Source organism: Cotesia glomerata, linkage group LG2 (assembly GCF_020080835.1).
Source record: "Cotesia glomerata isolate CgM1 linkage group LG2, MPM_Cglom_v2.3, whole genome shotgun sequence".
Taxonomy (NCBI): Eukaryota; Metazoa; Arthropoda; class Insecta; order Hymenoptera; family Braconidae; genus Cotesia; species Cotesia glomerata.
In genome coordinates this window covers 12,159,409-12,174,361 of record NC_058159.1, presented here as the reverse complement: position 1 = coordinate 12,174,361, position 14,953 = coordinate 12,159,409, and the positions used below count along the sequence as shown (strand labels likewise).

At 34.4% G+C, this 14,953-nt stretch overlaps 1 protein-coding gene across 1 annotated transcript; it reads right to left on the bottom strand.

The window, feature by feature from the left end:
- Positions 1-6,187: 6,187 nt before the first annotated feature.
- LOC123258728 (GATA zinc finger domain-containing protein 14-like) lies at positions 6,188-9,829 on the bottom strand. The gene has a single exon (XM_044718912.1). The coding sequence runs from the start codon at positions 8,108-8,110 to the stop codon at positions 6,275-6,277; it is 1,836 nt and encodes a 611-aa protein (XP_044574847.1). The 5' UTR covers positions 8,111-9,829; the 3' UTR covers positions 6,188-6,274.
- Between the last annotated feature and the right edge of the window lie 5,124 nt (positions 9,830-14,953).

Here is a 14,953-nt window from a genome sequence, read left to right as displayed (position 1 = left end):
TTATCTTCACCAAATGAGAGTACATTATCCCTGGTTAAAAAATAATATGAATTGAAGAAAGAATTGAGTCTATGTAATATATATATCTAAATGTTCAGTTTTTGTTGCATACACAGTTTTCATTGACTAATATTTTTCATTTCTTTGTAATCAATTTTTAACCAGCGGATACACTGTCAACTCGTTTTGAATACTCCGTTGAGACACTAAGTGTCAACAGTGCATAAAACGTTTATGAATGAAACGAATGACCAATGCAAACGTGATGTATATGCGAGAAAAATTATGACTTTGATGAGAAAACTACGTTATAAGGCAAATGAAGGCTCCAACAATCTCGAAAAATAAGCTTGGATGAATTTTTTATCGATTCAAAAAATTTATTAAATTTAATAATATGATGCTAATTTTTTGAGAATATTAAAAATGTACACCATGTTATGTAATTTCAATAGATATTATAAATGTTAGATCATATGAATTCCAAATTCGACCAAATGAATTTATCACATTATCTTAGCGCATATGAACTTAGACAAGTTTTTCATTACGAAAGTCGCAATAAAAGCCTAAAATTAGTGAAAGATCAATATTGAAGCACATTCAGTGGAAATTTGGTGTTTGGAGATTTGTGAAAAATGTAGCTGAGGTTTACACCTGTGTTACACCGATGTGTCAACATTCGGTTAACTCCGTATAAACACCAAATTTCCACTGAATGTGCTTCAATAAAAACCTAAAATCTGTGAAAGACCAATATTAAAGCACATTCAGTGGAAATTTGGTGTTTATACGGAGTTAACCGAGTGTTGACACATCGGTGTAATATAGGTGTAAACCTCAGCTAAATTTTTCACAAATCTACCGTGTCAATACGGCGTTTTTTCGGTAGAAACTAGGTGTAATCCATATTACACTGAGTTTACACCGTTACACACCGTGTAAACGGATCCGCTAGGGTGTCTTCCCAAAAATAACGTAAACGTATGCGGTTATACGTTTTTGTTACCCCTTTATGACCGCCTATAGCTGATGAATGAGCTTCTTCTATTACCTGCTTACGTTGTTCTTTCGGCACGTAAGTTACTATTCCTAGACATACTACCAGTGTAGTATTGATTTTAGAAAAACATTCCCCTAACATTGTTGATATACGAGTCCAGGGGATACCGTTTACGCTACTAGACTTAGCTATTGATATTGTCCGTAAGTTAAGTCTGGTCAAGGTGCGTGTCAATGTCCTGACAACCCAACTTAAAGATTCCCCTTTACTAACTATTATAGCTACATGGTGTCTGCTACCTATTCTCGTTATAGCTATACTACCTGCTTGTAAATTCTTAAATTTAGGCAGTAATGATCTTTCTTCTAATTTCGTCGCTCCGCTATCAACCGGTTGACCATACTTATCCAGAAAATACAAATAATTGTTTTTCTGCATAAATATTTGGTCTCTGGTTTCAATAATTTTTCTTGCTCGTCCTGATCTATTAGCCTTCACATCTTCTTGGTCCTCATTTTCTTCAACTTCGCTATGTAATCCATCTTCCCTTTCGTTTACACGTCTGTCCATAAATGGTGGTACTCGTACTCGTCTTCCAATTGTTTCGCTATCAGAGTCATCCGAAAACATACTCATGGATTCACCTGAGATTTCTAGGTCTGTTAAACGTTCTTCATGCAGTGGTCGTTGTAAACGAGGCGTTGTTACTGGAGTATATAGTTGTGTCCGTTTGGGTGTTTTCCTAATATCCGATCTTTCAGCTGCCGATGATTCACCACTTGACTCTATACTGCTTGCTGATCTTGATGACGATGACTTTTTTACTTTACTGAATTGGTTTCTTTTGAAAGATGGTAATTTATCGAAAACTCTTCTCATCACTCCTTTAGATGTACTGGGTAGAGATATGTCGTCTGCTTTGATCTTGCTTCTTAAACGATGAGCTATAGGTGAACCTTGTAATTTCTTATCTGCTGGCTCTTCCTTCTTCTTTTGACTATTCTTTTTCTCTGGCTTCTCCTGTTGCTTGGATTATTTTTCTTCTGCTTCTCGTTCCGCTATTTCTTGACGAAATTTTGCAGCTTGAGCTCGTGTAATTGGAAAAATGTAATTCTCGCTGTTCGCTATTTCTTTTTCTTCATTGTCCGGCATATTAGGGGGATTACGAGATAGTGCGTCGGCATTTACGTTTATTTTACCGGCTTTATAAATTACTTCGAATTGATATTCTTCTAACTTTAAACGCCATCGCGTGAGTCTAGATGTAGGGTCTTTCGCGTTACACATCCATACTAATGGTTTGTGATCGGTCACTAGTTTAAATGGTCGTCCATATAAATATGGGCGGAATTGTGATACTGAATGTAAAATAGCTAAAGCTTCTTTTTCATATGTACTATATTTCTTTTCATTATCATTTAAAACACGCGATGTATATGCTACTGGTCTATCTTTTCCTAGAGGACCTTGACTCAATATTCCTGCTATTGCGACTCCCGACGCGTCTGTCGTTACAATAAACGGTTGAGACATATCGGGATATTGTAATACAGGTTCTTCGCATAATTTATTACGTAATATTTCAAATGCCTTTTGTTGCTCTGGACCCCATTCAAAAACTATCGTCTTTTTCAATAAATTTGTTAAAGGTTTAGCAGTTTGAGAAAATTTATGAATAAATTTACGGTAATATCCCGGGAAAAAATGATCAGATCTGATCAGACATGAACAGGCATGAGTCTTCAGGTCTGATCAGGTATGAAAAATGACCGGGTCTGATCAGACCTGGCCAGGCATGTTCAGGTCTGATCAGATCTGTTCATGTCTGACTCGATCAGGTCGCTCTTCAGACTGACACTTTACCTCTTGACCAAATGATTCATCTTAACTTGAGAGTATCTTTCGAGCTACTTCAAGTAATTCAAATTTTATACATGATTTATCCTTATAGTTAACGGAGTTCTATACCTAATTTATTAATTATTAATAATTAATCATATATTACAGTGATTTATTCGGAACGGCTATGTATTTTTTTTCGCTCCATTAACATATGGTTCTACACTGAGAGAATTTTATTCAATAGTAATAAAACAAATTATTTGGACTTGAAAAAAAATTTAGTTAATATTAATAAAATTATATTTCATATAAATAAAATTATATTAGTATTTAATAAAATTTCATAAGTATTTAATAAAATTTTCTTAAATACTAATATGTGTTTATTAAAATAACCACGAACGACGCTTTCGTTTGCTGTCATTAATACGAATATTAAGTCATTAAAAGAAATAATCTCAAAAAAAAAAAAAAATTAATATTCATCAATTAATTATAATATATTCAAATATATTTTCACAGTAAAAGTCTTTTAATAAATAGTATTAAGATTTTTAACAAGACATCCTAACCTAACCTATTTGTTTACTTCATGACGAATCACATGTAGAGACTTTAAATAATAAAAATAAATAAATATTCGATTGAATTTATGAAATCATAGTCTTTATTTTTTAACAAATGCGTCCCTACATTGTCTGGTTTTCTGCTTCTGTTTTCATTTTATTAAATAATGTCTAACTCTTATCGATTCATTTGTGAAATTTTTAAATTTAAGTGCATAAAAATTAACATCCACTCGGATAACAACAGTTGTAGACTTTGTATTTCAAAATATAGTTCCGACAAAATTCAATTTTACTTAATTATTTATTCAATTAATTACTGATCAATACTTGTTAGTTAGTTGATTAATGAATTTTCTTTATATTACATGTAGATAAATATTCATTACATACTAAGAAACATTTATTAGTATTTAATAAAATTTTTATTAGTATTTAAGGAAATTTAATTAATATTTAATAAATTTTTATTTGGGATTAGCCAAATAAACGTTTTATTAAATAGTAATAAAATTTCATTACTATTAAATAAAATTGTCTCTCAGTGTTGGCTAGATATCAGACATGGACAGGTCTGATCAGGTCTGAGCGTATTTAAGGCTTCAGACATGAACAGACATGAGCAGGCATGAACAGGTCTGATCAGATCTGAACGTATTTAACGCTTCAGACATGAACAGACATGAGCAGGCATGAACAGGTCTGATCAGGTCTGAGCGTATTTAATGCTTCAGACATGAACAGGCATGAGCAGGCATGAACAGGTCTGAACGGATTTAACGCTTCAGACATGAACAGACATGAGCAGGCATGAACAGGTCTGATCAGGTCTGAACGAATTTAACGCTTCAGACATGAACAGACATGAGCAGGCATGAACAGGTCTGATCAGGTCTGAGCGTATTTAATGCTTCAGACATGAACAGGCATGAACAGGTCTGATCAGGTATAATTTCAGGCCTGATCATACATGAACAGGCCTGCTCAGGTCTAATTTCAGGCCTGATCAGATATGAACAGGTCTGCTCAGGTCTAATTTCAGGCCTGATCAGATATGAACAGGTCTGATCAGTCCTGATCATTTTTTCCCGGGATCCTACCAATCCTAGAAATTGTCGAATATTTTTCATGTTTTGTGGTTTTGGAAAATTTTTAACTGCTTCGATTTTTCTCGGATCAGGCCTTATGCCGTCAGTGGAAATAATATGACCTAGATACGCGACTTCTGTTCGCAAAAATTCGCATTTATCCGGCTGTAGTTTAAGTCCTGCTTCGCGAAGTCGTTGCGCGACTCGTTCGAGTTTAACTTCATGTTCTTCAAGTGATTTCGCAAAAATAATTATATCGTCGAGATACACTAGAATATCGATTCCCTGTAAACCTAATAATACAATGTTCATCAAACGTTGAAATGTTGCAGGAGCATTTTTTAATCCGAAAGGCATTCGTACAAATTCATAATGACCTAAGGGGGTGGAGAAAGCGGTTTTATGTCTGTCCTTCGGACTTACTTTAATTTGATGGTAACCTGACTTGAGGTCTAATGTTGTAAAGTATATCGCCCCTCCTAATTGGTCTAATATGTCGGTAATTAAAGGTAATGGATATGCGTCTGTAATTGTCTTTTCATTTAACATTCTATAATCTAAAACCATACGCCATTGTTTTTGTCCCTGAGAATTATCCTTCTTCGGGACTATCCATACAGGCGTGTTATATGGTGATTTAGAATGTACGACGATACCGTCTCGTAATAAGTCTTGTGTTTGTTCTTCGATTTTATCTTTTAACATAGGAGGATAACGATACTGTCTCACGTTAATGGGTATGTCATCTACAGTATCGATTTTATGCTCTAGTACGTCTGTACAACCCATCTTATCTCCATCTAAATAATATAAATCATGGTTTTTAATAATATGTTTTTCAAGGTAACTTTTACCTTCTTCATTTAAATGTTCTGTACGCAACGAATTCCAAATTTCCGAAATACGTTCTTGTATATTATCCGACAATGTATGTATATTAAAAATTTTCGAAGTTTTAGATTTTTTTGATTTTAATTTCCGTTTATTTTCTCTTTCGCAAGAACTATAAGATTCAGTGGAACTAGTAGAATTATAATTTTCACATGAACTAGTAGAATGAATATTTTTACGCGAATTATTATTTTTATTCGAATTTGAATTTTCGTATGATTTAGTAGAATTTGAATTTTCATTAGACTTAATATAATTTCTCGATTCATATTTTATTTCGTAAGGTTCAAGAAAAACTTCCGGTATAGCGATGTCTACAGTGACATCGGTAGAATTTATCACATATAAATACGCTTTACCGTTTTCATTTTTAACTAATGCTTCACCAATAAAAATTTTATTCTTCTTCTTCTCGTCATTTACGAACAACCGTGGGACATACCCCGTATCTACTTCAGGGTTAGCTACACGCACATACATTCCTGCCTTTGTGCGTGACGGAATAGTAATTGTTTCTTCATGTACAAAGTTAATTTTTTTACCTTTCCACATGAGACAATTTTTAGAATATAGGACATCTATATTATTACTAATTAAAAAGTCCGACCCTAAAATTCCTTCCCTTATTATGGGAAAGTCATCCGATACTATATGGAATACTACTGGGACACCGTGAAATGTAGTATTGATTTTCCCTAATGTAGCGACATGTTCTGTCGTTATACCTTTTAATTTTACTATTTCATCTTTATCGATCCACGTTTCTGAATTTAATGCACTTAATTTAATTAAATTTATTTCGCAACCGGTGTCAATCATAACTATTACAGAATTTTTAAAGCTAGGTGTATCGATTCTTATTGTAGGAGCTTGACATTTTTGTTTTAATTCGATAGAGGCGACTGAAACAATTCCCCTAACGTTTCCGATTCTTCTATTGTTTCTGATTCCGTATCTGCGTTCTGTATGTGCAAAATTGGACGTTGGTTTTGAGCTTCCCTCGATACGCCCGCTCGGGGAAGCGGTGGGAAGTTTCCCTGATACGTATGTTTAGGACTTTGATCGATGTTTGGTACCTGCTGATCATCCGCGAATCTTACCGGTCCTTTATTTCGATCATTAAAATTATTGGGATTACTAAAATTACTTGGGTTGTTTTGATTATTAAAATTATTTGAGTAAGGTTGGGAATTTTCGCGTGAAAAGTTATTACGATTATAATTATTAGGAGGTTGAAACTTTCGATAGTTTGAATTTTGAAATTTTGCGCGATTGTAATTCTCGGGTGGTTGAAAATTTCGGTAATTTGGGTTTTGAAAATTTGGACGATTATAATTATTATTCTGTTGAAATCTAAGTTGATTAAAATTTGGATTTCGTTGATAATTTGGTTGATTTTTACGGTTATAGGAATTCTGCGTATTTAAATAATGTGGTTGGCGATTAAAAATTGCTGGATTTAAAGGTTGAAAATTTTCTGAATTATTTGGACGTTGATATCTAATATTGTTATTATATTGCCTTTTTTGGCATTCTTCAATAGTATGACCCGGATTTTTGCAATATCTACACATTTTATCGTAGTACCGAGAGTTTAAGTTTCTATTATTATTATTTTTTTGTGGGCAATTTGTTGTCGAATGTCCATTTTCGCGAGAAAATTCGCATTTTAACGGTTGATCTTGAATTACATTTATATCTCTTGTATTTCGTGGGTTTCTGTCAAAACTATACGTTTCCGCCGATCGATTATACTTATGAGGCATTTTTCCACGTAACGCGTTTTTTGCTTCTAACTGTCTTTCGATGTGAATTGCTTCGTGAACCGTGTCCATAAAATTTTTATTTCTAGAAATTCTCTGCTCAATTTCTGGTTTTAAGCCTTGAATTAAAGAATTTTTAATTTCTATGTTATATGCTTCTCTGAACGCAAGAGGCATATCTCTATTTTCTTGAGCTTTATAGGCGTCAAGAATTCTGTTGCCTAATTCGCGGGCACGATTTGTGTAATTTACTGCGTTTTCATCATCCCTTTGAAAAATTCTACCTAGTTCTCCTAACAACTGAAGGTATGTTTTAGAAGGTGAATATAAGTTTTTTAAGAAGGTTATAAATTGTTCAACATTCGCGAATTCTGTGGAAAGAATTGTCCGTCGGGCTTGTCCACGTAGTTTATTTCGTAAAACTCTAACTAAACTTAGCTCGTCCTCAGGGGGTATCATTGCTTTTGCTTCGCGACAGCCTTCGACAAAATAAGAGAATGGAATATTTTGACCGTCAAAAATAGGTACAGCTTCGATAGCATATTTAATTGATACCGGAACGGCATATGGTCGTCTCACGTCGGCGATTTGTTCGGGTAGATTCACCACTCGATCGTTTTCGTTATCTGGATTTGGCGGAACTGGTGGAATTAGTGGATTTGCTGGGTCATTTTGATGGTCTGCTCCGTTTTGACCGAACATTTCGTTGCTTCGATTAAAAACGTTTGGAATTATTTGATTTTGATTTCTGTGTTCCGGATTTTCTAAATCCTCGAATTTTGCGTCGGATAAATTTGCTAAATCGGGGTTTAATTTTTGAACTACGATACTGTCTATTGGATTTTCTGGAGGTCGATATCGTGGTAATATTGGGGTACGAAGTATTGATTGACCTACGGGTGGGGAAATAACAACTTTAGGGTTTAATTTCCCTCTACCAGGAGATGAAGTTTCCATACCAGAGAGATCGTCACGGGCATTATTTTTCTATTGAATCCCACTTCTGACACCAAAAATTTTATTTATGTTACGTCCTGGGACGACACAAATGTGATCAACTGCTTGTTTGTACGGTCAGACAACTAAATGCCTTTACCCTGGTAGTGGCAGTTACACTTATTGACAGATCTCTTTGATTTAGAAACTTATTGACTAGTTAACACTAAGGGATGACCATCAGAACCGGTTGGAAAAAGGAAAAGAGGAGAAAATGAGATATTAAAGAAAGAAATTAAATATTTACTTACGATTTGAATAATATTAAATAGGTGTTTTATTTATAACTGGTACACTCAGGATGTTGTTACGGAATACTTCTCTACCAGGTTGTTACGATTGGAATTGGTCAGTGAGTAATTGCGTGAAGTTGAATTTTAGGTCGTCTTCGTTGTTGAAGGTGATGTCGCAATGAACTTGGCGTTGATTCGTCTAGAGGTTGGAGATGTTGAATCTGGAGAATGGAGGCGTTGAAACTGGAAGGTCCTCCGATGTTGAGTGCGCGAGACACTAAGTTGATTGTCAACTTCAATGCTGAAGTTGGTGAATAATGGAGTCTAATTCGATATTTACTCTTTTGTATTTAATTTTAATTTTCGAAATCGATGCTTGATTTCAGTAGAAATAAATAGATGTCGATTAGAAATTGAAATTTAGTTGATTGAAATCTCATTCAAGACAAAAGAGTTCCCGAAATTTTACTGTACTGCACTTTGTTGAGAGCTTCCTCTTAGTTTAAAAGCTCTTGACACACTGGACTACTCTTAGTTCGAAAGCTCCTGACGCACTGGACTACTCTTTGTTGAGGGCCTCCTCGTAGTTTAAAAGCTCCTGATGCACTGGCTCTGGCAGTCCGATGCTTGCTTTTTATAATACTGCTAAGGGATGGATTTTATTCTGGAATATTCCTCAGGTGACTCACTTTAGAATGGTGTGAGGTACCACTCATGTGAATCCTGTATTGTTCGTGGGGGATCTTGAATGGAATATTATCGTCCACATTCGCATAGTTACAGTCTTTATTCTTCTTTTTCCTGGAGTCCTGATTCCACTCGTACGAACACGGGGTGATATGTGGCACCCTTAACTCTTAGCGTGAAGCTCCCTACTTTGTTTTCTGTCATCCTGTTCTCGTTAGTCGCGCAAACCTGTGTTTATTTATTTTCCGGCGCTCCTTTTAATCGATTTCAACCCCTCTTCTTCTTTTACTTTCTTAAATCCTGATACTTGTATTGAAATTGGCTTGCAGTAGGAATATTTTGTATTACTCATTAAGTTGACCAAATTTTCCATTGTAGTACCTGTTCTTCTTTTATTTTCTTAAATCCTAATCCTTCTATTTCAATTGCCTTACAGTAGGAATATTTTGTATTACTCATTAAATTGACCAAAGTTTCCATTGTAGTACTTGTTCTTCTTTTATTTTCTTAAATCCTGATCCTTCTATTTCAATTGCCTTACAGTAGGAATATTTTGTAGTACTCATTAAATTGACCAAAGTTTCCACTCATAACAATAGTGTATTATTGAAATGCTCCTTAGCATTGATTGTAAGCTAGTTAAAACAAAAAATAATTATCTAATTTCACCAATTTTACGTTAGTATGATAGCACTATCATTTGAGTTAGAAAATCAGATAATTTTATAAGAAATGTTATTTAACAAATTTTAACGTCCCATAATATTATTGAATCGGCTAGACATGTTTACACAAGATGTAAATAAAATTGTTAAGCGTTTGATATCGTAAAGAAGAATTGTCAGTTATAAATTGACAGAGTATATAGTCGATGGACGAAAGTTAAAGATAAAATAATTAATAATATTAATGACTAGCAGTCTACCCCGGCTTTGCACGGTATTTAACAATAATCTGAGAATATAAAATAGCCTATGTCATCCAGGGATAGTGTAGCTTCCCAACAGTGAAATAATTTTGCAAATCGGTTCGGTAGTTCCGGAGCCTATTCAATGCCAACAAACAATCAAATCTTTCCCTTTCATAAAATTAGTATAGATTATTGAAGTCGATTATTTGTGAATGCTAGGTCATTAATTGACGTACTAATTGCATACTAGAAAGATGAAGAATTAGATGAGCGATTAAATAATTCAGCACTATATTCTAAATTCATATCGGTATTTTTGCGAAGAGTTATCACTGAGCATTGTTAATTAATATCGCACAATACTCGGATGAAGTTTGCAAATTTAAATTGTAATCGAAATTACCATTTTTAAAATCACCATGTGGTATCGGACTACTACGAAATTATTGAATGCCCTGCCGACAGAACAAGATTTTAAGATCTTAAAGTAATAGAAACGTCGGTCAACAAGATCGATATTTACGTAATTGCAAAATAGTTTGGTTTGAATCTGTACAGTAGCGCAGTTACTGTCCCTTAAACAATAGTAGTCTTGTTTAAGACTGCGGGTTAATTTTACGACAAGTAATAGTCAGGTAGTAAACTCAGGTCAACTGGACCTCAAAAAAAAACAAAAAGGGTCGTGGATACTGGTTAGAGTATATTGTCACATCAGCTATGAGGTATCGGTTGTTAGAATTGCTATGGTTTAACATTGAGTACGTTGAGTATCTTAAAGTAAGGGGATCATCTATACGTCCTTCTTGGATGTTGAGTGAACGAAATGTGGTTTCTCGTACCTGTATAAAATATGATTGAAATTCAAGCTGGAATTTCAGCGATAGAATATGTTAGCATAGTAACAATTAAAAATTAAATAAAATAATTATTAAGTTATTGTAATTAAGGCTTGATGAAGATAAGATTTATATATCGTCGAGAGCATTACATCTGTCTCTAGCTAAAATGTTAATTCATGTCTTCAAAGTTTCTGACTAGGCTTCGAAGGTGGTTCTGACGAGTGCTGAAGTATCAACTCGTCTGGGATACGTCTGTTGCTCGAGTAACCGTTGTACAGATATTACCGAGTCAGTATGGACGGCAGCGATAGCTGTTGAAGATCTTTCAACAATTGACGATAGTGCATGAGATGCACGAACGTGTGCATCGAGTACGTCATGGACCGTCATTATGATTGTAGACGGAAAACCAGGAATCTTGAAGGGATTTCAGTGGTAAGACGTTACATCGTCGACACTCTTAATCTGTTCTAGATAAAAAGCTGAGTTGGACTATCACGTTGGCCGTTCAACTCTTGACAGTGTAAAATTAAGCGGTTGCAGCAACAATCGGCACTTATTAGTGCGAACCTGGAGGAGTTGGTGAACAGCTGGAGTGATCCTGAGCTCCGTAGCAGCAAGGATACTTCATTAGTGCACCGAATATGACCTAACTCATTACAAATGGAGGCCAGATGGAGGAGGATTTGCGAGGATATGAGTCGTGTGATCGTTGAACGATCGGGCGGTCAGTAATGACCGGGCGACGATTCCAACGTCCTGGTGGTTACGTCGAGAAACTGCGAAGATCTTAATCGATCAAGCTTGGTTAAGCTTGAAATTGTACGCATGAAAATTGAATGGAATGTTAAAAATTAGAGCTGCAGACAAGCTATATGGTGAGTAGTGATTCGTATCCGGTGGAAGGCTGAGTCAGATACGAAGTCACTGGTGCCAATTGGTCGGCTCTAAAGTTTAAGCATGTATGACTGGATCAGTGGTATAGACACATGCCCTGAGTCCAGTAAATAGAGGATGCACGTGATTATTGTCTAATTGTAATGTGTTGTTGATTCTTGATAAAAACGAGAACGGCTTTGATCTTACAATAGGAATGGCTGCATGATATTGCATGATATCTTATATTTTTCAAATACTGATAATACTCGAATATTATTTTAGGTCGAAAATAGTGATATAGCAGGCAAAGTGACATGGTCACTTGAACGAGCAGCTAACCACTAGTCGCGAGGACGCGAGCATCATCAGGACGGCCGACTGTAAGCAGCGCTATTCTTATTGCCGAGGCTGACGGCTGTCGAGTATCGTGAGGCCCGAGATTTGTGACGTAAGGTCTTACCCCCCAGCCCGTGACAAGACTCGCCCCCACTCAACGAGGGTTGAGAGAACTACGAGAGAGATTGTTAGGGGCATTCCGACGCCACCCTTCATGAGGACCTCACGCGATGGGTCCTAATACAACGTCACCCAGTCATTGTCATCCCTTAATTATATTGGCTTTCATTAACTGTCTCATTCCGTAGTCATTGTCGGGTTATTACTTGTAGATGTATAAATAAATATGAGTGGTATACAAAATATAAACCTCGAGTCATACAAGTATTTTAAAAAAATACGATTTTTTTAAAGTTAATTAAGACTTAGAAAAAAACAAAAAGTTACAAAATAGAAATAACTCCGAGTTTCTGAGCGGCCGCTTACTATTGTTATTATTTGCCTCAAATTATTATTATTTCCCACATTTTTATCCGACCGCCCGCGGTTTTGAGAATACCGTAAAAATACCGTATTTTTTAGGCATTTATGCTCATGCCGTATATTTACCGTTATAATTCGGTAATAATGCGGTTAAACTATAGTTGTTTTGGCCAGTTTTTATACTGTAGTTATCCAGTATATATACTGCACTTATGCTCGACAGTTACCAAAAATATACTACACAATTAGCGCATTAATTCCCAAATTTTACCCAAAAAATTCCAAATAATTACCGTAATAATACAGTAATTTTGCCGAATATTTTCTGATATAATGGACAATTATTAAAAATTAGGTTTTATTTTTAGTTCACTTTTATGTTAGAAATGGATAAAATGAAAAATTTCCAATTTTGCTTTTTATTCTCCATCGCTACTTTGCAAAAACGAATACTGTTTTTGAATAAAAAATATGTAGAATATTATTTTTTAATTAGGTATTTAGTGGTAATTAATATAAAATAGTATATATGTTAAGTAAATATATTTTAATTTTCATTTCAATTTTTAATTTCTCACTTAGAAAATTGCAAATTTCCTAAAATCGAAAAGTTATATTGTTTCACGTATATAATTATATTATTTCATTTTAAATATGCTTATCGTAAGATGGACGGTGTGGCTTAATATATATAGAATAAGCAAAAAAACAGTATGGTATAGACCGGGTAGCTCAAATGGTAGAGTTGCCGACATGTCCTCGAGAGGTTCTGGGTTCGAATCCCAGTCCGAGCGTTATTTAATTTTACACCATTTTTTAAATATGGTTTTAGTACAGTCATTTTACGGCCTTATTACTGTAAATATGCCGCGTTTTCAGCGTAAATATTCTAAATTTTTAGCGTAAATGTATCTTATTTTTACGGTAAATGTTCCGTAATGTTTCGATAAAAAAACTGACCAAAACAACTGAAAACATGCTGGAAAAATACCGCATTAATACTGTATAATTGCGACATTTTTTCGGCATTTACAAAACCGCTAGGGACAACGGTTTGAGGGGAATGGCGCACGTGCACTGTCTCGGATCGAGGATCGGACATCGAGTCCCCGTAGAGCTCATATTTTTTTAAACTTGTTAACTAAATTTTTGCACTAAAACAATTTTTTTTTCAAAATTTTTCTTTCATATCGATTCTCTGTTGCAGGGAAAATTTTGATATGGAAAAAAAATAATTTTTTTCTAATTCTAACTATTTTTTGATGCAGAAATTCAAAAAACTGAAAATTATTCAAATAAATTCAAAAAAATTTTTTTGAGCTTGGCTGATTTTTTTGCTTATAGAAAACAACAGAAGCTATAATTAAAAAAAAATAAATCGATTGATTTTTCGCGAAGTTACAGCTATTTGTTTATAAGCGTTTGAGCGGAACCGCGTTTTTTTTTTATTAAAAAATTAATATTTCCTAAACTATTGGTCATACAGATATCAAGTTTGGCTCATTTTGTTTGTAATTTAATTCTCTAAATTTCATTCACTGCATGTCTCGACTACTTTTGCGTAGTTTCTGAGATATTTTAATTTATATAAAAAATAAAACAATCTATTTAATTTAATTTTTCCCTCTACGACGGTTATGCATCGGGCATGCGCCGAACGATTGCGAGCATATTGCTTACAGCTGTCATAAAGTTACTAAATGCAAAATGTAAACATGAAATTTATTTTTTAAGCTACATCCATCTGTGTCGGGATAATAATTGTAAGTTATTTTTTATATATTTTTATTTTTTGTAGAATTCGAGCTACGTTGGTCTTTTTTTTATCAATCGCTTCATTATTTTTTAATAATATCATAAAAATAAATACGGCGTTGACAGTTCAAGGTCACCACAACTGCTTATCGTTGATTTAAATAATTCTGTCAATGTTATATATTTTTTTTTATTTCAAAATATAAAGCAATTTTTTTAATTATTTTTAGCATTCATTTTTTTTATATTCAATAATTATTTATATTTTTTATTTAATTTAGAAAATTTTCACGTGCTAGGGACTTTTTTAGTACCCAGACTGGCCATCAGGCGGCGCCATTTTACTTTTAAAAAAAGTGGGGGGTACCCTCCTAAAATGGCTTTAAAGAAAACAGTTGCAATTTCTGATTTAGGTTAGTTTTATTTCGGCTAACCTATTAGAAAATTTAAGTGTGCTGCCATCTTGCGTTTGGTATATATATTGTGCTGCCATCTCACAATTCTTGTGACAATGTCTATGTCGTGTGGATTGTGCCTAAAGGTCATCAGTGACGCCGCATCAGCTGTCCAAACAACTGCTTATTGTAAACACTACTTTCATAACACATATGTGAAGGTGCGATGTTGTTTACCATCTAAGGCACATGCAGCCGCTAAGGTTAAGGATTGCTGTCCGGCTTGT